A 19,381-nucleotide genomic window follows, 5' to 3' on the forward strand; every position below is an offset into this window, starting at 1 on the left:
TTGATCACCTTTAATCTCAAATATATCAATGAACTTGATATGGGGTTGATTTGACATTTCTTATTCTAATGTGCATCCAAGAGTGGAATTTCAATTTTACGCTTCTCACCTTAACCGTCATTCTCACCGGAACCTAACCCTATATGTGTATGTGTTTTGAATAATATCGTATGACAATCTAAATTCATATAACTAAAGCAAAGGGCCGTTTACCAAATGCTTACTCGCGGTAAGCATTTACCAAGTCACATTACCTCACTGGATGAATATAGCAAAGACCAAAAATCTTACCCGATAAGAGTGAAGGCAAGGACCAAAAGTCTTATGCGGTAAGTGATAGAGACAACTCTTACCACGGTTAGCGTTTACTGGGTAAGTTGTTACATATGATGTCGTTTTGGTAGACTAGAATCTTACCAAGTAAGAATCTTACCAAGTAAGTAAACGATAACATTGAATTTTAACGTTAAACGTTTACGGGTAAGTGTTTAGGTAAACAACCCCTAATAATACTAAAATGATATCAATGATTCAAAATCGGGATCAAACCTCTTAAGCCTCTACTCATTTATTTCGTTAATCGTCAAGAAATTCTCTTTCGAGTGTTTGTGTAAGGAAATCGGAGTAAGGATTTATCTATTTAAAGTTTTAATGGGAGTAAGAATTTTGCCTACGACAAGTAATTAACATGGGAGTGTGGTTTAAAGACGTGTCACGTTAGTTAGAGAAGTTATTCATCATGGATATCGAGCATCGTCTTTGTTCATTGTCGATGTAAGAATCGTCTAATATGTTTCAAACCCCCTCCCCCCTTCTCGATCAGAAACTCATTGTCATCAATGATGATTACCTTATTATCCCGATAACGCAAGGACTTATGGAGTATGTCGGGTGTGTGTACATATGTAGAAAGAGATGAATGATCGTGTGAGAATAAGAGTTAAGGTAAGAAGTGTAAGAAAAGATTTGGACCATTGATTACTTTTAATGTCACCCCCACCCATGAATTGTGCTTATCACGGGAATTGATCTGTGCATCAAGGTGCAACATAGTGTTGAATTGATCCAATGGTGAAGATCCATTCTTACTCTTCTCACCATAACTTTCATTCTCACCGGTACCCAACCATATATATAAACAAAGAATGGTGTGAGAAATAGTTAAGATGAGAAGCGTAAGCGATGTCCACCTTGGATACAAATTAGGATGAGATGATGCATCAAAATGTACTGAGATGAGGTGCACCTTTAACCCTAAAATATATTTTTTATTTATTTTAAATAATTAAGTTTTTCGTTTGAAACTAAAAAGATTCATAATACGAAATTTTCTATATTTCTATACAACATTTGCGATCCGTGACATTGTTTTAGATTTAAATTAAATACGTAATTGTATTATTATTTATTATTATAAAAGTTATTACTGATTTCATCTTAAAATAAACGTTCAGTTTTTATTGCAGTCTTTCTCAAAACAGATATTCAATTTCAAGAATAGATATATAATTTACTTAATTTCTAGTTTAACACTTAATTATGAACACTAATATTTAAAATTATTAACCACAAGGATGGTGCCTGATTGGTTTGAGTTTGGCTCCAAAAATTAAAAGTAAGAGCCCAGGTTCAAATCCAAGGAGGAATAAAAATCCTCTTGTGGCCATGGAGGTTCAAATGCGATGACTTCCGGCTATCTGCAAAGCAGGTGGTCGCCCTGAGATTAGTCGAGCATAGCGGGTTGGATATCCAGGTTAATCAAAAAAATATATTTAAACTTATTGATGAGTTTGACAGAAAATATGTTTATATTATTAAGTTGTCATTTAATTAGTTAAAAAGATGTAATAATTACGAAAATTTATTTTTAAATGGATTAGTTATCTTTATGACAATAACATATGAATTTAAACCACAAGGATGGTGTCTGATTGGTTTGAGATTGGGCACCAAAAGTCAAAAGTGTGTCTGGAGGTCTCATGTTTAAATTCAAGGAGGAATAAAAATCCCCTTGTGGTCACAAAGGTTCAAATGATGTGACTTCGGACTACGTACAAAGCAGATGGTCACTTTGGGATTAGTCGTCTCGCATAACGGGTTGGATATCTCGGTTAATCAAGAAAAAAAATAATAACATACAAATTACAAAGACGGTTCATGATTGACTGAAGCAGTTGCCTAACCATGAACTTTTAGGTGTCTAACTATCAATAATCTCCATCTTCTTGCTAAATAAACGTTTCTACAACTGTGATACTCACACGTATCAACGTCAATCTCACTTTTTTTAGGAGTGTTCATGATCCGAACCAACGTCAATCTCGAACTATTGAACACGAGAAACAAGAGTACAAGAGAAAAGACGACAATCTATTCGAATGAAAGTGTTAGATGTACAGACCCTGTTCTCTCATATTATATCTTAATGAGTCGTATTTCACCCTTTCGAATTCAGTCATCGTCGTTGAAAATCAAGAACCGACTCATAAGTATACGTATTTGTTTTTTCGAGCCTCTGGAATTTCAATCATTAGAATTACGATTTAGATAACGAAAAAAGGTGTACTTCGGGATATGTTCAAGGACACTTAATTAACAGGTTAATATACGGTCTAACTCAATGTTCATATAGGACTAGGTTTTTTGAACCATTTTCAGGTCATAACGTATTTTAGAAGATAGTTTTCTAACAAATTAAACCAGCGAATGTATATACTAACCATACCAGTTAAATTGTTACCAACTTACTAACTACAGTTGGTTGGTAGTACCGTAGCAAGTATACAAACTTGGTTGATACACAGTATTGGAAGTCGCATACCAACATACCATGATACCAACTTCTTTAATTATTTACTAGTTTTTTGTATTTTTTTATATATTAAATATTAAACATTGTAACTATATCTATCTTGTTTGAACATTTGAATGTTAACAAGTTTATTTATTACAATTACTTGTTTTACCTGAAAAAATTTGATATCAGATATAATCGATTAGTATACAATATAAAATTTAACGTACCAAGTATAATTAATCAGCAAATAATATTGAAAAAGCTTTGTATCATACCAAATCCACTGATATCGACCGATACATAAGGGTGTGTTTGGTGTCCAGACAATATAGGACAGGACATGATAGAACAATTGTTCAACATTTGATAAGATCAAACTGAACAGAACAAAACACATAAATTGACCAATTTACCTCTGATGAGTTGTTTATTTTAATTAATTTATGTAATTTATTAAATTATAATAGAATAATTATTTTTTATAACAAAATATATCATTTGAAGTTTTCGTCAAAACAATTAAAATAACACCAAATAAAAAGTTTATATAGTTTTCTAATTTTATTTTTATCTCTTTTTTACATTATTTTTTTTTATTATTATATATAATAAATTACATAAATTAATAAAAATATTGAAACCGTATAAAAATAATATTTTGAGAACAGTAAAATGAAAGTTTAAAAAACATAAAATACAATAAATAAAATTTAAAGAATGAATAAAATATAAAAAAGAGACATATTTGATGTTTTAGAAAAGAATTAAGTTTTATTTTGAGGTTATATTGGTAAAATATAAGTATGTTCCATGGGATAGGGGTGGAACATGCTTTGTTCCACATAAAATTCATGTCAAACATGGGTCAGTGATCTTTATCCTGTTATGTCCAGTGTACCAAACGCACCCTAAATGGTATAATGGTCATTTTTCCCATTTCCTAAATCATGAGTTGGGCTGGGCTAATTTTATTGGGCCGAACTTTTGGGTTGGCCCAACTAATTGTTACAAAAATAAAAAGCTCCCGGCGAGAATCGAACTCGCGACCTTTCGCTTACGAAGCGAACGCACTACCACTATGCTACGGAAGCAATTGCGTTTTAAGATTATTATGATTAAATATTATTTTTTTAATTAAAAGCTGAGACAAAAATATTTGGACAAATTGCATGAAAACGCAACGTACTTTAACTTGATTCTTATTTTAGGTAACGTACTTTCAGAACTTTCATTTTGATACCTAAAATGTAAAGTTTTAAACATTTAAGCACCCGGGAAAATGGTTACCATGTTAATGTGTCGAGTGATGTGGTATCCAACTCATTATTATTTGCTGATGTGGTTAGTGACGTAGATTTTTTTAATCTAAAATTAGTCTTTTTTTTTAATCTAAAGTTAGTCTTCAACTGGTTATCTAGGTACTTAAACGTTTAAAACTTTACATCTTACGTATCAAAATGGAAGTTTTCGAAGTACGTCACCGAAAATATGAATCAAGTTAAAGTACGTTACTTTTTCATGTAATTTACCCAAAAAACAATTTATTTCTTAAACTCCAAAATTATTGATAGATAAGTATCAGTGTATTATTTTTACTGATTGATTTATTATCGAATAAATTAAATTAGAAAACTTAAACATCGAACTTAAAAAACATGAAATGAAGTTTGATTTATTTTTGAGTCAATCACACGAGTCGTCCTTGAAGTATAAGGAAACTCTGCTTTTGTCACTCGATATTCAAAATTACGCGTTATGCATTATAGTTTCCGTTTTGTTATGATGTTCGTTTTTGTCCCTAACGGCAGTCAGTAACCTCGTGGCAATCATTTGATGATGTTTTATTCATTTTCCTCATGTCGTTATCAAGAACGATCAATCAAGAACGACTTGCAGGGTGTAACTCCAACTGATTCAATCAGCATATTTATATGGTCATTTTGCAGCAACAAAACCCATGATGGGCGTTGGGTTATCACCGATATGAATAATTAAGAGGATAATGCTCGTGGCCTAGGATTTTGAGAGTGGGACTGGTTAAGTTCCAAAATGAAGCTCAAAGGACGAGTTATAGGCTGGTAGGTTTGAGAATCGAGACTAATCAAAAAAGCTTATGGCTCATGTCAAACATAGTTTTTTGGCATCTCTGATATACATTATGTCTGGTGTACATGCTAGTATGACTGTGTTTCTAAGTGCATTTATATGTGCGTATGCATTGCATACATGAATTTGCAAACACGATAGTTTATTTCATTTGCTTAATCAAAAAGCAATAGAGCTTAATAAACGAAACCCTTATTTCTCATGAGACCCTGTTGGATGTCACCAAATCCGTTGATGACCCTTGACTCAATCAATTGTGAAATCTTAACAACGATTGTAAAGATTTAATCGAAGTCTTATTACACATGTGTTTGATTGTCTGTTTAAAGCTTAAAGCCTTGGTCTTTTTCCTGTAAAACCATGAACCTTAAAGCCTTGGTCTTTTCTCTCTCTCTCTCACACACACACACACACACACACACACACACATATATATATATATATATATATATTCCGTTTGAAGTCACATATTGAAAAATGACACGACCTCATCGTGGCTTCTAAGGCTTAAGACTTTTTAAAGGAGTTTTGTTAATCTTACGAGGGACCAATTTAATAAGAATTTTTTCGAGTCAAGGTAAAAAAGAGCAAGAAAAAAGTTTTGTGATAATTTTGCATACTTGAGTTAGTAGAGGGACTGTTTATGTAATTTACTATTTCTACATGAACCGCACCCCGCTCCCCCTATTAGCTTTCCTATAAAACCAAAGACAACCCTCTCTTTCTCTCTCATCAGATCCTTCTCTATCTAGAACTCGGGTCAAATTTTCGTCGGATCCGGGGTTTTACTCGAAGGTTTATTCAAAACCCTTTTGATGTTTGATTTACCCCAAATCAATTCCCTCGCCCTTCAAATTCAAACAGCTAGTGTGTGTAAATTGGTTTCTGGAGTGTTTCGATTCTCGTTCTTGAACTTATCGAATCACTGAAGCCCTATGCGAACACAACTGGTAAGTCTGTTTTGTGAATTTTCAGATGGTTATTTCATTAGATTTGCATTTTTGTGATTTTAGGGTGTAATCTATTCATCATTGGAATTACTTGAAGATCTTACTGGGAATGAATGAATGAATGAATCGATACTACGAGGGAATTTTAGGAATTAGGGTTTTGTTTTTTAGTTTCATAAGATCTGATTTTTTTGTTTTTTCTTGTTTTGTATGTTGAAGTTGTTGGAATGAAGTGATATGAAGTTGCTAATATGAGCGATGGAGGAGGTGGAGAGAGTGTAAAAGAAATTGAATCTTGTTTGAAGAAAAGGAGGAAGCATGATGAATTTGCACAGGCGATTGCTAGAATTGCAGTGGCCCAAGTATGTGAGGGTGTAGGATTTCAAGGTTTTCAACAGTCTGCACTTGATAGATTATCTGATGTTGCTTGCAAATATATCCTGGAGATAGGGAAAACATCGAAGTTCTATGCTAATTTAGCTGGCAGGACAGAATGTAATGTGTTTGATATAGTTCAAGGGTTGGAAGATTTGAGTCTGCCGCAGGGGTTTGTAGGAGCATCTGACAGAGATCATTGTTTATCAGGGTCAGGGTTAATCAAAGAGATTTCGCAGTATGTTAGTTTGTCTGAAGAAATAGGGTTCGCTTACTCGGTTCCTTCTTTTCCAGTAATTAAAGAGCGAAACTCAACACCAAGTTTCTTGCAAGCTGGAGAAACACCACCAACGGATGCTATCCCCCCTTGGCTACCGAGGTTTCCTGATCCCAAGACGTATACGTATAGTAGCATGCCTTCAGCCGATATGGAAGAAACCCAAATGAGACCCGATAGAATTGAGCAAGAACACAAGGTCCTTGAGCCACCATCATCAAGATTGGAGCAGCTTTGGGCATGTAGCGAGTCTGAATTGCCGTTGGTTATTGACCAGGGAGATAATGTCGGAAGGGAGCGAGGGAGTAATCCTTTTCTTAATACGCCTCTACAGCCTGGAGAGAAGGAGATTTCTCTGGTTTCTCTTCCTGCTAAACTCAAGGAAGAAGACATGGTGCAAAATCATGGGTTATGGGCAAATCATGTTTCTGCATTGAATACATTTGGTCCAGCAAATCAAGCAGTTAAGAGCTGTGGGTGTGATGCTGAGGAAGGCAGTCGAAAGGTTCTTTTGAATAACAGACCTGCATTGCAAATGAAGTTTCACATTGGCAAAAAGTCGTTGGATATTGCAAATAGACACAACTACAAAGGAAAAGAAGAAGTTGCGTCTTGGTTTGTGAATGATGATGTTGGGGATGCTAAAGAAAAGAGAACAGAGAAACTTCCAAGGGAGCCGATGGATATTGAAGAGCATACTGGAAATGATTCAGTTGTAAATTAGGAACACTAGATTAGGGTTTGTATACTAGTTTGGAATCCTAGCAGCATGTGCTAGCTCCGGAGTAGTCAAAGTCGGGGGAATATATCTAGTAGAGGGGGATGTTCCCACATTAACAGGTTCTCTGAGGTATGTTTGTAGTTTCCATAATGACCTTTAGTCAATGATAATTCTTTTCAATTGAAATTCTTTTACTTTGCACCTGTTTGTTCTAGTTGGTTTATCTTCTATGTGATATGACAGTTGATAATTACCCAATTAGCAAGAAAATTGGATGTATGGTGCATCACATCGTTTATGAATGAAATGATACTATGCTTATATAAGTTATCTGTTGCTTGACATGGATGTTAGGGGCCGTTTGGTTGGTTTGCCATTAAGTCCTGTCTGGATAAAGCTGTCTCTGTGGATTAATCTGTCTGTATAGATTGGGAGGTCTTTGTTTTGGTGAGGTTTTACATAGATGGAAGGAGCATGTTTTTTAATTGGGAGGGGCAGGTTTGGATTTTTTTCTGGCTTTCTGCATAAAGCTCCCCCCTAGGAGCTCATTGAATAAGCCACTTTCTATATCATTAAGTCACTACCAAACAGTCATGTATAACTGACCGATTAAGCTGTGAGTTCTATTAAGCTCATTAAGCTGCTAATAAACAGACCCTTAGTATTTATAACCAAGGTCAGATTATGTTTTCACATCAATGAGCCCCAATGCATTGACAGAAAGATGTGTTAACTATTGTCACATGGTTCAAGAAAAGAAAACAAGAACTCTTCAATGAATAGCTGAAGGATCAGAAGTTCGGTAGGATTTGATTTTAACTAATTTTCCTTCAACTTTGTAAAGTAAAAAACTTGTTCGCCTTTGTAGCTGAAATTGTATAATCTTCATATAGCAACCTTCATCATGCAACCTTCTCCCTTTGACCTTGTTCAAATAATCTAGATGTCTGGATATTGTTGTAGATAACAGAATCATCTTTTCGTCAATGGGAAGATCTACTTTATAGTACAAACATAGGAGTAGGATTCATTATGTGCAATATTTGCTCCATAAGGCTGCTTTATCTTTTAAACTTCTGAAGAATCAATCCTCTAAAAGATAGGAACTTCCTTTATCATACAACTAGAAACAGAGAGTCGAACAAACTTTTTTGTCTGCCAACATTTACCATCTTTTCAAGTGACTGTATTTAAAGTCTAAAGTGGAAGCTTACACAATTTGTTTGATCTCTCTTTAAGGGTAATTGAATCCCAAGTCCATTTACTTGGCTTAGAACTCTGCCCAACATATATCACTGACCTAAATATAAGTTGTATGTTGCCGCTTAATTTTCCATTGCATCATTATAACATCTCCCTGGGGAACCATATTCATGTATTTCTGCAAACAGTTATTAGAAGCCAGTTGAGGTAACAATTTGCTTTGATTTATGTGCTCCATTCGTATTCCCATGTGACTATGTCTACTGCCACTTGTGTTTTTTTTACTGTTGATTTGTAGTTCATCATGTTCCATTCAATCTAGTCGGATTAACTCAAAAAAAATATATGGAGGGTGTCCTATTTTATTGCTATGTCATACTATGGAACCCAAGAGGGTGATAGTTTCAATGTACACATAAAGATCACAAAAATAGGAAAGATTTTACTCCTTGATGTTAACAAACAAACCAAGTAGCATGAGAGTGGTGATTGAAAAATCAATTATGATACTTAGAACCTTAAGTAGATTTGATGGGATCATGGGACAAGGTCCTGGAACATCGTAACATAATAATTGGAATAGAGATCACATGACTGAACTCTCTAATGGGAGAAGGAGAACGGATCTGTTTAATCGACACTACTCAGGATAATTTTGAAGAGGAAAGCTTATGTTTTTCAGTGCAATCAAAGAAGGTTGACTTAACTCGCAATTAACATCCTTTATACTTGTAACAGATAGACTAGCTACTAGGCTTTGTAGTGCATCAAAGCAATATAGTTCCATTGCCAGTTAGTTGGTTCGTGCCTAGCTCCTGAAAAGTGAATGGTTGGTGAGAGGCAATTAGAGGGTAGCAGTTTGCAGCTGGCAAAAGCCAAGGTTAGCTGCTATTCAACAGCAGGACTGTTTGCAACTTTCAAAAATACTTTTTGGACTTAACTTTTTCGAAAGCAAGACCTCTCCTTGGGGTTGAGGAAATGTTTGCGCTTACATCATACCCCTAAATCCTACTCCGAGCGGGATATACCCAATGTTCAAAAAGGCGTGAGGCGTAACGTGGCGGCGAATTTGTATGTCACATATAGAATTATATATATAGATATAAATATATGTTTTCTATATATTATATAATCAGATAATGATATTTAAAAAATATACATTCATATTAGAAGAAGAAAAATCATATAGATTATTATTATAATAAAAACAGGTTTTTTGGTTAAATATTAAAAATAGAACTTAGAAAGGTAATTTTGCAACTTTATTTTAACCGTGAGTCTATAACGTTTATGAATTTGTGAAACTGTGAGTGATGTTATTAGTTAGATCTATAAAAATGTAAAATCTAATGTTAAAAGTGTAAAAACACAAAAGATAAAAAATAAAAAATCTTTTTTTTGGAAAAAAATCACGTGTTACAAAAAACATGTGCCGCAGAGCGCCATGGTGCACCTCAAGACACTATGGCATGAGTCACGCCTTACAAAAACGCTATGGGCCATTTCGTAACGGCGGAGACGCGTCTTGCACCATGGCGCGCCTTTTTGAACACTGGATATACCGAATAGGTTTGGTTTGGTTATTTATCATTTTGGATCTCTCTCTTCGAATAGAATGTATGATGAACCATTTAAGCTTAAAATAAGGAGATAAACATGAAGATTTTAGAAGATAAACAAAGATATATAAAGATAGATATCTATCACATACATTTTATATAACAAAAAAATTGCCTCCTTCCCAAAATAAGTATCTGCATTACTATTTTAGTTTGACCCAGAATAAGTGTCCGCTTTCAAAGGTAAATGTCTACTTTCCCATTCTACCCTTAATTATGAGATTGAGAAAAAAAATTCTCTCTATATAATTAATGGTAAATTGTTCTTTTGTCAATTAAGAAGTGAAATAATTACACATTTCTAAAACCGTGTGCCCTTTTCATTATGGACATTTACATTGGGACGGATGGAGTATTACACAATTTATGAACTGTGAATTTATGAATTTCCGTGGCCGTCGGTGTTTTAATTGATGTGCTTTGTGCAATAGATCATAGGGAAATGAACACCGGCTCTCCATATACTTGGTTACTTGGAGACCTATTTGCGTAAGTTCACTTATCAAACGAACCATGCTTGAGAAGGATTTAGAAGTCTTAAATAGAATAGGTACTCGGATGAAGGTTTATTGAATGTGTGAGATTTTATTTTACATTTTATATACATTTAACTAGGAAAAGTTTATTGATTTTTTCTAGAGATACAGATGCAGTATAGATACAGTTTTCTGGCTCCACCTCTTGGTCACTTATGATAAGTCTCGGAATTAATGCTAACCTAGCATACTTCCTTTTCTTTCTTTCTTTCTTTCTTATTTTGTTTCTTTGGGTATTTTACTCAATTAACATCTACAGGACGTTATCCGGGCTAATTACGCAAGGAAATAGAACCCAGATACATGTTAAGGTCGATCTTCTGTATGACTATTTTCACACATGGAATGCAGCTGTGTGGTATGTACTTTAGGATAACATGTACATACATCAATCAAATACTAAGATGGAAACAAATAGAAGCTCTTCGCTCTTCTTTTTATGGGTTCTTTATTTCGATTCTTGCATCTTTTATGCATGACCATAGTTAGTAACATCATATGAGTCGATTCCCATTTGGCAAAATGTCATTATAGACTATAGAGAGCGTCTCAAATTAAGGTTTTGTAGAATTAGCGGATTCATTTTTTGATATTATATTGCTTATAAGTTCATAGCTAAGTTCTCTTTTCTGAAGCTCATTGAAGGGTTGCGCTAGGCTGGTGTACATCGCCTGTTGGCACACTTGCACATTATATTTATTATGAAACTGTTCTTGTAACAGAAGTGTATTTTCATTGTCAAGTTCACTCAACCTTAATGCAGGCCCGTATAGTTGTATGGTTCATCTTTAGTCACACCCAAGGAGGCCATCATGTTATTTCATGTGCTTTCTTTTGTTCGATTGAAGCATTGGACAGTAAGGGGATGTTTGGTTGGTTTTCTATCAAGTCCTTTATGTATAAAATTGTCCGGATAAAGTTGTCTATGTGGATTAAGTCCTATAGATGGAAGGAGCGTGTTTTTTAATTGGGAGGGGCTGCCTTGGAAAACTCTTGGCTTTCTGCATAAAGCTCTCCTAGAAGCTTACTGAATAAGCCACTTTCTATATCATTAAGCCACTACCAAACAGTCATATGTAGCTGACTGAGTAAGCTGTGAGTCCCATTAAGCTCATTAAGCTGCTAACAAACATGCCCTACTTCTTGGCGTGTGAAATTGTATGGTTAAATGAAATGGTGGTAATACTTTGAAACCTTAAACTCATCCTGCACAAGCTAAATGTCTTATCTTCATAGTTGTTTTTTAAATTACTGCAGTTGGTTCAGAGCATGCCTATATGATGAAAAATATATAGAAGCGGAGTTTTAGTGTGTACACCAATGTGGTTAAATCTGTATTTATAGTTTATATATATATATATATATATATATATATATATATATAAATATGCATTTGAGGTTACAGCTTTATTAGCAGTGGATACATGCTTTCACTATTTGTACTTCTGAGCTCAACAACATAAGAAATGTGAAAAGAGGACCATGGGAGGTGGGAAGAACACGAATCAAATTCTACACGGGGAACAATTGACTAAATGGCTGTTTACTACCTGCTTACTGTCTCTTACTGGGTAAGAGGCGCTTACCCAGTCAGAGATACTGCTGTCTACCAAGCCCCTCTTGCCGGTCCATGATGTTGACCGAGATGCTGACCTGGTATGCTAAGGGAGGGACTCTTACTTGGTTAGCGCTTACCCAATTTGTGTTGGTAAACAACCCCTAACTCAGCATTCACAACCTCATCAATCAAGTCTTTGAAAATTAGACGTTCTATGTCTAAAACTAGACCTGGAACCTCATAACAGCACTTGTCCCAATCTTCCGAGTTTTTATTCACTTCTTCACTGACAATATCTTTTACTTCATCGTCCTCATCATATTGACATCTTTTTGAGCTAGTTTGGAGATGATCGATTTCTGAGCATAATTCTTTCTGTAGCTTTTCTCCATTCAGAAGTCTCCCTCTTCTTTTTCGAGTCCACAGCCCAGAAGAGCCCAACATGGCTAATTTGTGGAAAAGAATGTCATTCACTGAATCAAATATCATTAATCTTCTGATTTTCTCATTTGATTTCGATCTTGGGTTCCTTCTGTGGCATCCATCATCTGAGAGCTCAGTGTATCCTTTGGTTTTCTCCAAAAGATGAAACAAGTTGGGTTTTATCAAACTGGCCGTTGGATGAAGCTGAACTATTCTGGTGGCGGAATCCAGATCTTTTAGAAAACCCGAGGCTAATAGTATCTCACTGATGTATCTGTGGTCTCCATTTGTGATTCCGCATGGAGATTCCACAGTTTCATTGACGGTCGTTTCATCATCCGTGGAGGTCAATAACTCAATTTGATGAATGAGGTGATTTCTGCTTTCTAGTTTTACATGATTGAACTCAGAGTAGTGATCCGCGCCTGTATCGTTCACCAAGTTATAGATTCCCGATTGATCTCTCTCCGTTTCATCAAAGTGTAAATTCTCAAAATCTGAAACGAGAAATGGGCAAAAAGTTGTCAGTTTGTTAACGTGACTGAGAAATATCATGCAAGTATTCTACAAGTGTTCTGTTTCATATCTTTCTATTAATATCTTTCCGATTTAGGAATTCGTAATTATTACACTTTTTAATTAACCAATTGAAAATTTTACCCTTAATAGTAGGAGAATGAACCTCCATATCTAATGAAGGATAGAATTGGAAAATAGGCCCTTATTTTTTAAAGTGGACACAACTAAAATAGAAATGTGGACACTTAATTTGTGACCGGAAATGGTAGGCTGGTGGCTCAATAGACGATATTTAGTTATTTACCATCAAAAGGATTGGGTTTCTTCTTTACTGGAGATGGTGTGGTTTCTGTGTAAAATGCATCAAGAACTGAGACAGGACTGGGTTGCTCCATGGTAAGTTTGGCAAGTTCAGTCGTTGCTTTATCTTCCATCAATCTTTCGGCAAAATTACTCTGGAAAGGGAAAAAATAGACATGTCAAGGAAGTTACATTTTTAACAAGTGTGTATATATATATATATATATATATATATATATATAGAGAGAGAGAGAGAGAGAGAGAGAGAGAGAGAGGGGTTCATTTAGGAGCCATAAATATTTTAGGAACCAAGGAACCGCCCTTTTTGTGATTATTCATTCATGAATACTCACAGAAGGGTGGTTCATGGGTTCCTAAAACATTTAAGTTTCCTAAATGAACCTGCCCCTATATATACGAGGGAGGTTCAAGGGAAAACCCCAAAAACTAAGAAACACCCTGGTAACCATTCATCTGTATGATATGCACATGTGCATATAAGTAATTGAAGCTGTTTTTTGGTTTCTATGCATGTGTGCACGTAATGCATGTGCATACTGGACAAATTGCTTACAAGTTACTTGTATGCACATGTGCATACAGTCTGGATGAATGGTTACTAGGGTGTTTATCAGTTTCTTCATTTTTTTGCAGTTTTCCCTTGAACCTGACCTTATATATACATAGAGAGGGAGGTGTATATCTTGTTAAACAAACTAAACTAACCTCACTCACCCTGTGATTTTCTTTTGGCTGATCATTTCTCATGACTTGCAGCTTATTTTTAGAGGCCAAACTAGTATTGCTTCCTGATATGAAGGAAACCGTATCGCCATCTTGGCTTGGGCTTCTTGTTTCAATACTATGCCTACATGATTGCTCTTTGGTTTGCATTGGGTTAACGGGTTTGGGTTTTTGGTTTCTGGTCTTCAAGTCTGATATAATGGGCTGCACATTTGATTGCTTCTTGATTCTGCTCGAATCAGATGATGGCCTGTGAAAACATTGCTTCTGAATGCCATTCTTTGGCCTCGGCACTTTTGACCTCAAAACGGGCCTCTCCGCAGTCGAGTATTCTGGTGAATTTGAAGGTGACAACGAACTTGGTGCCCTACCTGTTGCTTTTTGATTCCTTGAAGTTGGATCTTTTCCCTGTTTTCTAGTAAACAAATCTTTCCTACTATCAAAACGGTTAATGTTATCAAGCCCCGTGATCATCATAGAATCTGGTTTCATGGCCCTCGGAGAGCTAGTCCCCTTGATTGTTAGTGAGACCGGTTGGTCCCTTTTCTGGATCTCCCGAGCTTGCTCGTTGTTCGTCTGCATTGCTTCGAGTATCTGCTTAAGTGCTCTGAGATTCTTGGCGGATGTTTTAAACTCAATTCCGTTCAACCTCTTCTCCATCTCACCATAAACAGAAAGGGTCGCATTTGTCGCCATCACTGGAGCTTCCTTATTATTGACTGGTGGTTTTCTGGATCCTCGATCACCGACTTCTTGCTTCCGCGAAACTGGTTCTGATGCTCCTCTCATAGTAACGTTACTAAATCGCCTTTCAGGTGTCGTTGGTTCCAAACGCACCCTTGGAGAAACCGAAGCTGAAACATAATTCTCCTTAACTATCTCAACTTTGCTTGACCATCTTGAACTTGAAACTGATTCGTCATCCAAAGAGGGTTTAATCTTCAAGGTCTCAACTTCATGAATGGAGTCGGTTAAATTCTCGAGACCCATCAACCGAGCCACAACACCTGATGATGGTCTCTTATTGCTTCCTGGCTTTTGGGATTGGTTCAGGGTTTGGCTAGAGGAGATCTTCGGGCTATCCATGGAATTCTTGTTAGAATTTTGCTTACTATCTAATGATAACCTTGGAAGTTCTTTGACTTTTGAAGTTGACTTCAAAGAATACCGAGATTCCCTTTCATCACAAGAAAACCGTGATGTCTCCTTGACTTTTTTCACTCCTGATGAAGTTTCGTCAACTTTTGCAAGATTTCTATGGTTTGTATTATATTGAACGGATTTTTGGTGTATGAAAGGCCTTGGAGAATCAACGTGCTTAATAAAGTCAGCTCGTTCATCTTTTGCCACATTTCTAGCTAATGCCACACAGATCTCTCTAGTCATCGAATCTTTGACCACATTCCTGATATCGAGTGACCAATCTTGTTGCTTTTTGTGCAGATTTGGGGATGTGGGTTCAGATGGAAATTGCGATTCGGTTTGGACCATTTTACTACAATCTAAAGACGAGAAGGTGGTAGATGAGCAAGAAGAGGAAAAGGAGTTTCTTGATGATTCAATGGAGGCTCGGTTCTTTTCTATCGTCACCTTCTTCGGTTTTTTCTCCTGTATTATTCAGAGTTCAGGTAAACATTTAAATTTCTGTTGAGTTTCAGATATGGTAAGCTCATCCGTCCCAAAATAAGCGCCCGCTTTAAAAAATGTCTATTTTCTGATTCTACCCTTGATTATGAGACGGTGAAATTCATTACTTTCTCTATTATCAAGGGTAAAATCGTCATTTACTTTATTAGAAAGTGTAATAAATTACCTATTTCTAAAACTATGTGCCTTTTTCATCGTTGACAATTATTTTGGGACGAAGGCAATAGTTTTGTTCTTACCTTAGCTTTCTCTGATGAATTCTTGAACTCCTTTTCACCATTTTCACCTTGACCTACACAGCCATTGATAATTCTTTTAGATATTGAATTCATAAAGCTTAATGCTGTTAGGGTAAATATATAGTTACATGTATACAATTTCTATATTTGGTCCCTCTACTATAGATTATGCTAATTTTTGCACAATTAGCAGTAGAAGTTATTTATTTGACCCTTGTGCTTCAATTCCCATAACCTCTTAGCCTCAAGGCCTGCTCTGTGGTAAAAAGTTAGGGGCTGTTTGGTTGGTTTTCCATTAAAAGTTTTGTATGGATAAAGTTGTCTGTGTGGATTAATCGTCTGTAGAGATTGAGAAGGTTTTTGTTTGAGAGAGTTTTTTAAGCATGCTCCTTTATTGGGATGAGGAGGTTTGGAAAAAACTTGGCAAAGCTTACTGAATAAGCCACCTTCTATATCATTAAGCTACTACCAAACAGTCATGTATAGCTGACCGAATAAGATGTGAGTCCCATTAAGCTCATTAAGCTACTAACAAACAGGCTTTACTTTAAATCTTCTTTTTGCTAGTGTTATTTTACTTAATATTAGATACTGGTGAGTAAAAGGTGGTTAGAACATGAGATATGGTATAAATAATTTTAATAATTGATAGTACCATGATCGATCTCTTACAACGAATGCTGATCGATTTCTTACAACGATGCTAGTAGTGATTCACATACAATCAACTGGAAATCGTTAGAAATGATCGATAGGCTGCTGACATGAAGGGAAACTTTTCAAAGTCCTGTAAGCCAGGTTGGTTCCAAAGTTGAATTGATAATTGACGTAAAATCCTACTTCATATAATTGTAGCATTTGAGCATTAAGATATGTATATTTGGTAACTTTTTGTTGAATTTTATGATCTTTTTCTCTATCGACCATATGTTCATCTACAAAATGCATCGTAGCTAACTGTTTCCATGAAATGAAATCTACGGATACTCTGGTAAACATATAATGCTATTAGAGTAGCCATGGGAGGTTCAAATAAGAAGGCAAAATATTGTGAGAAGGTAAGAATGGAAGGTTCATATGTGAATTATTGAAAAAATTCATTTGAATATTCATATGTGAACCCATATGAATAATATGTAACGTATGTATCTTCAAATAAAAAAATTCAGATTTTTTCAATGATTCAGATATGAACCTTCCATACTTTATCCTTCTCACGATATTTGGCTTCTTAGGCCCCTAGAGTATTTTGTGTATCCATAGCTTCATAATTGAAGGCTTTAGATGATGTTTGTTAACGGTTTGCAGATGAACGCATATACTTTTACACGCACGTAGGGGCAGCTTCAAATGAGAACCGTAAACGGTAAACATTTTGAGGACGTGGGAATCAACTATTCATGATGAATGCCATGATAGGTGAAAGTTATTCATAATGAATGTACATGATATTCATGATGAATAATGCATGAAATAGTTAGTTTCTAGGTTCTCATTTGAACTTTTCTCTACACACATAAACACAAAAGCAACTTGTTGGTTTAGTGCATATATTCAAGTTGGTACCTGAACTTAGCTTCTTCTGATTCTGGCCATTGCGGTGTAGACCAAGAAGGTAACGCCGATCAAACAACTGAAAAATTCCATTCATGCATCCTAACCGCTTCTGTATCTCTTGTTTTTCTTCTCTTATTGTGTGTACAACCTTAGTAGCCATTTCCACCACGACCACCACTGTTTTTTTCTTATATTTGATTATGAAAAACTTCTTTTAAATAAAAAAACCAAAACAAGAACAGTAAACAAGATGCTTTTCTTGTTCAAATGTACCAAGAATTGTCAGTTATTAACTGTAAAGCTGCAAATAGAATGTGCAGAATCAAGTAGTTTTCTCTCTCTCTCTCTCTCTCTCTCTCTCTTTTCTTTATAGAAAGCCCAGAAATAAGAACTGGAAGTTCTTATTCTTTTGTGACAAAAAAATCATGGGTTTAAATCATATTGTCACAAAAACCAAAGGGTAAGATAGAAGAAAGAAAGGAAGACTTAAATTTTGCTTCTTTTTGGTTCCTAAAGGAAAGACTGGTAGAAGCTTAGTTAGAATGGGAATTTGAAGCAATATATGGAGGCATTGTTGGATTATTTTATGTGGGAAGTGAAATAGGTGGCAATTTTCAAGATTTAAGAGGGAAATTTGTGGGATTTTATATGTATATATTTGTGAATAGTTTGGGTGTGGATGTGGTCAGATCTGGACATCCATGTGGACAAAGTAATGTGGATGGGGTCTAGAGTCTGGCCCCTTTCATGTGGAGTTTGTCAGCTGGTAAAATTTGCAGTTTCTGAACCCTCTTTGCACACCATTCTCTCCATTCCTTGCTAACATCTAGCCTGCCATTTTTTTTCTTCATTTCTGTGAAAAGATTGCATTTTTTTAGGGATAATCATAAAAGTAGCTGAAATTGGAGTTGATCCAATTATAAAATGACCATTCTTTCCAAATTAGCACAAAATAATGATCTGTTTTGCAAAAAACATGTGCAAAAACTCGCTTTTTGGCATATTTTATTCTGTTAGTGGGCCCATTTCGGAAAAAGGTGATTTGAACCCCTTTTTGCGAATTGGGCCTACAAAATCGAAAAAATTAGAAAATGGATTTTGTTCGGTGCTTTTGCAGGTGGTTAATTTTGAAAAAAAACAGTCATTTTGTGATAAAGTCAACTCTAAGTTTGGCTATTTTTGTATTATCCCCTTTTTCTAAATTGTTCGAACTGTCTGGGTAAACTTTCTTTTTTGCAAGCCGAAGGTCTTCACAGAAACAATCGTTCTTCTCTTTAGGCTAAATGACAAGTTTTTATATATTTCCGGATCCACCTCTTGATGGGATATACTGGGCTCATTTTGTATACTATATTTTGATGCTAGTTTGTTTCTACTTGGTTAATGTTAACAAATCCACTGATTTTGTAGGATCAGAGAAAGATGATTCACCCTTTAAAGGTTTACAATACATTCTATCATGTGGGCTCCATGTACATAGGCAGCATAATGATTGTGTACATACATGACCATCAAAGTACAAGTGATGATGCATACATGCTTTATATGTATGTACTTTTGTACTTCGTATATATCCATCTATCCAAGCAAACCTGTTTTTGCGGAGGTAGGGTGGGGAAGTTGACTATGATGGTTGGTCTTAGGGTGCATCCTCACATGCTTTAAGGGGTCATATGAGGGACTACTTTGTCTTTGTTTCACTAAGCAACCACCAACCATTAGCCCCATCTATTGGTATCAATCAAACTAACCTTTTAAGAAATCTTTTTTTTGTTTATTGTGTTAAATAAACAGTCTAAATAGTAGAAAT

At 35.4% G+C, this 19,381-nt stretch overlaps 2 protein-coding genes and 1 non-coding gene across 5 annotated transcripts; 1 reads left to right on the forward strand and 2 right to left on the reverse strand.

Annotated features, from left to right (window-relative positions):
- Window positions 1-3,816: 3,816 nt before the first annotated feature.
- Window positions 3,817-3,888, reverse strand: TRNAT-CGU. Its single transcript has one exon. It is a non-coding gene; the product is annotated as a tRNA-Thr (tRNA).
- A 1,759-nt stretch (window positions 3,889-5,647) lies between these two features.
- LOC112515502 (transcription initiation factor TFIID subunit 8-like) lies at window positions 5,648-15,656 on the forward strand. 3 transcript variants are annotated; one of them, XR_003069529.1, is made up of 3 exons: window positions 5,648-5,853; window positions 6,073-7,355; window positions 15,572-15,656. XR_003069529.1 is itself a non-coding variant. In XM_025122363.1 (2 exons), exon 2 carries the CDS (start codon window positions 6,105-6,107, stop codon window positions 7,227-7,229), a length of 1,125 nt encoding a protein of 374 aa, XP_024978131.1. In that variant the 5' UTR covers window positions 5,648-5,853; window positions 6,073-6,104; the 3' UTR covers window positions 7,230-7,405. The 3 variants fall into 3 exon arrangements, 1 of the variants encoding a protein (XP_024978131.1); XR_003069530.1 differs by lacking the exon at window positions 15,572-15,656 and adding an exon at window positions 10,844-11,237; XM_025122363.1 differs by lacking the exon at window positions 15,572-15,656 and having other exon boundaries at window positions 6,073-7,405.
- LOC112515659 (protein LONGIFOLIA 1-like) lies at window positions 12,037-18,827 on the reverse strand. The gene is made up of 6 exons (XM_025122564.1): window positions 17,581-18,827; window positions 16,015-16,067; window positions 14,120-15,736; window positions 13,389-13,539; window positions 13,248-13,255; window positions 12,037-13,129 (listed from the first exon to the last, which is right to left on the reverse strand). The coding sequence occupies exons 1-6, from the start codon at window positions 17,729-17,731 to the stop codon at window positions 12,269-12,271; spliced, it is 2,841 nt and encodes a 946-aa protein (XP_024978332.1). The 5' UTR covers window positions 17,732-18,827; the 3' UTR covers window positions 12,037-12,268.
- Between the last annotated feature and the right edge of the window lie 554 nt (window positions 18,828-19,381).

The sequence above is a fragment of the Cynara cardunculus genome, assembly GCF_001531365.2.
Source record: "Cynara cardunculus var. scolymus isolate 2C chromosome LG 7, CcrdV1, whole genome shotgun sequence".
In the NCBI taxonomy this organism is placed as follows: Eukaryota; Viridiplantae; Streptophyta; class Magnoliopsida; order Asterales; family Asteraceae; genus Cynara; species Cynara cardunculus.

Coding starts and splice junctions, on each gene's coding strand:
- LOC112515502 (XM_025122363.1), top strand. CDS start 6,105: ATGAGCGATGGAGGAGGTGGAGAGAGTGTAAAAGAAATTGAATCTTGT.
- LOC112515659 (XM_025122564.1), bottom strand. CDS start 17,731: ATGGCTACTAAGGTTGTACACACAATAAGAGAAGAAAAACAAGAGATA. Junction 16,068..17,580: donor TCAGAAGAAGCTAAGTTCAG/GTACCAACTTGA, acceptor ATGGCTGTGTAG/GTCAAGGTGAAAATGGTGAA. Junction 15,737..16,014: donor ATTCATCAGAGAAAGCTAAG/GTAAGAACAAAA, acceptor TGAATAATACAG/GAGAAAAAACCGAAGAAGGT.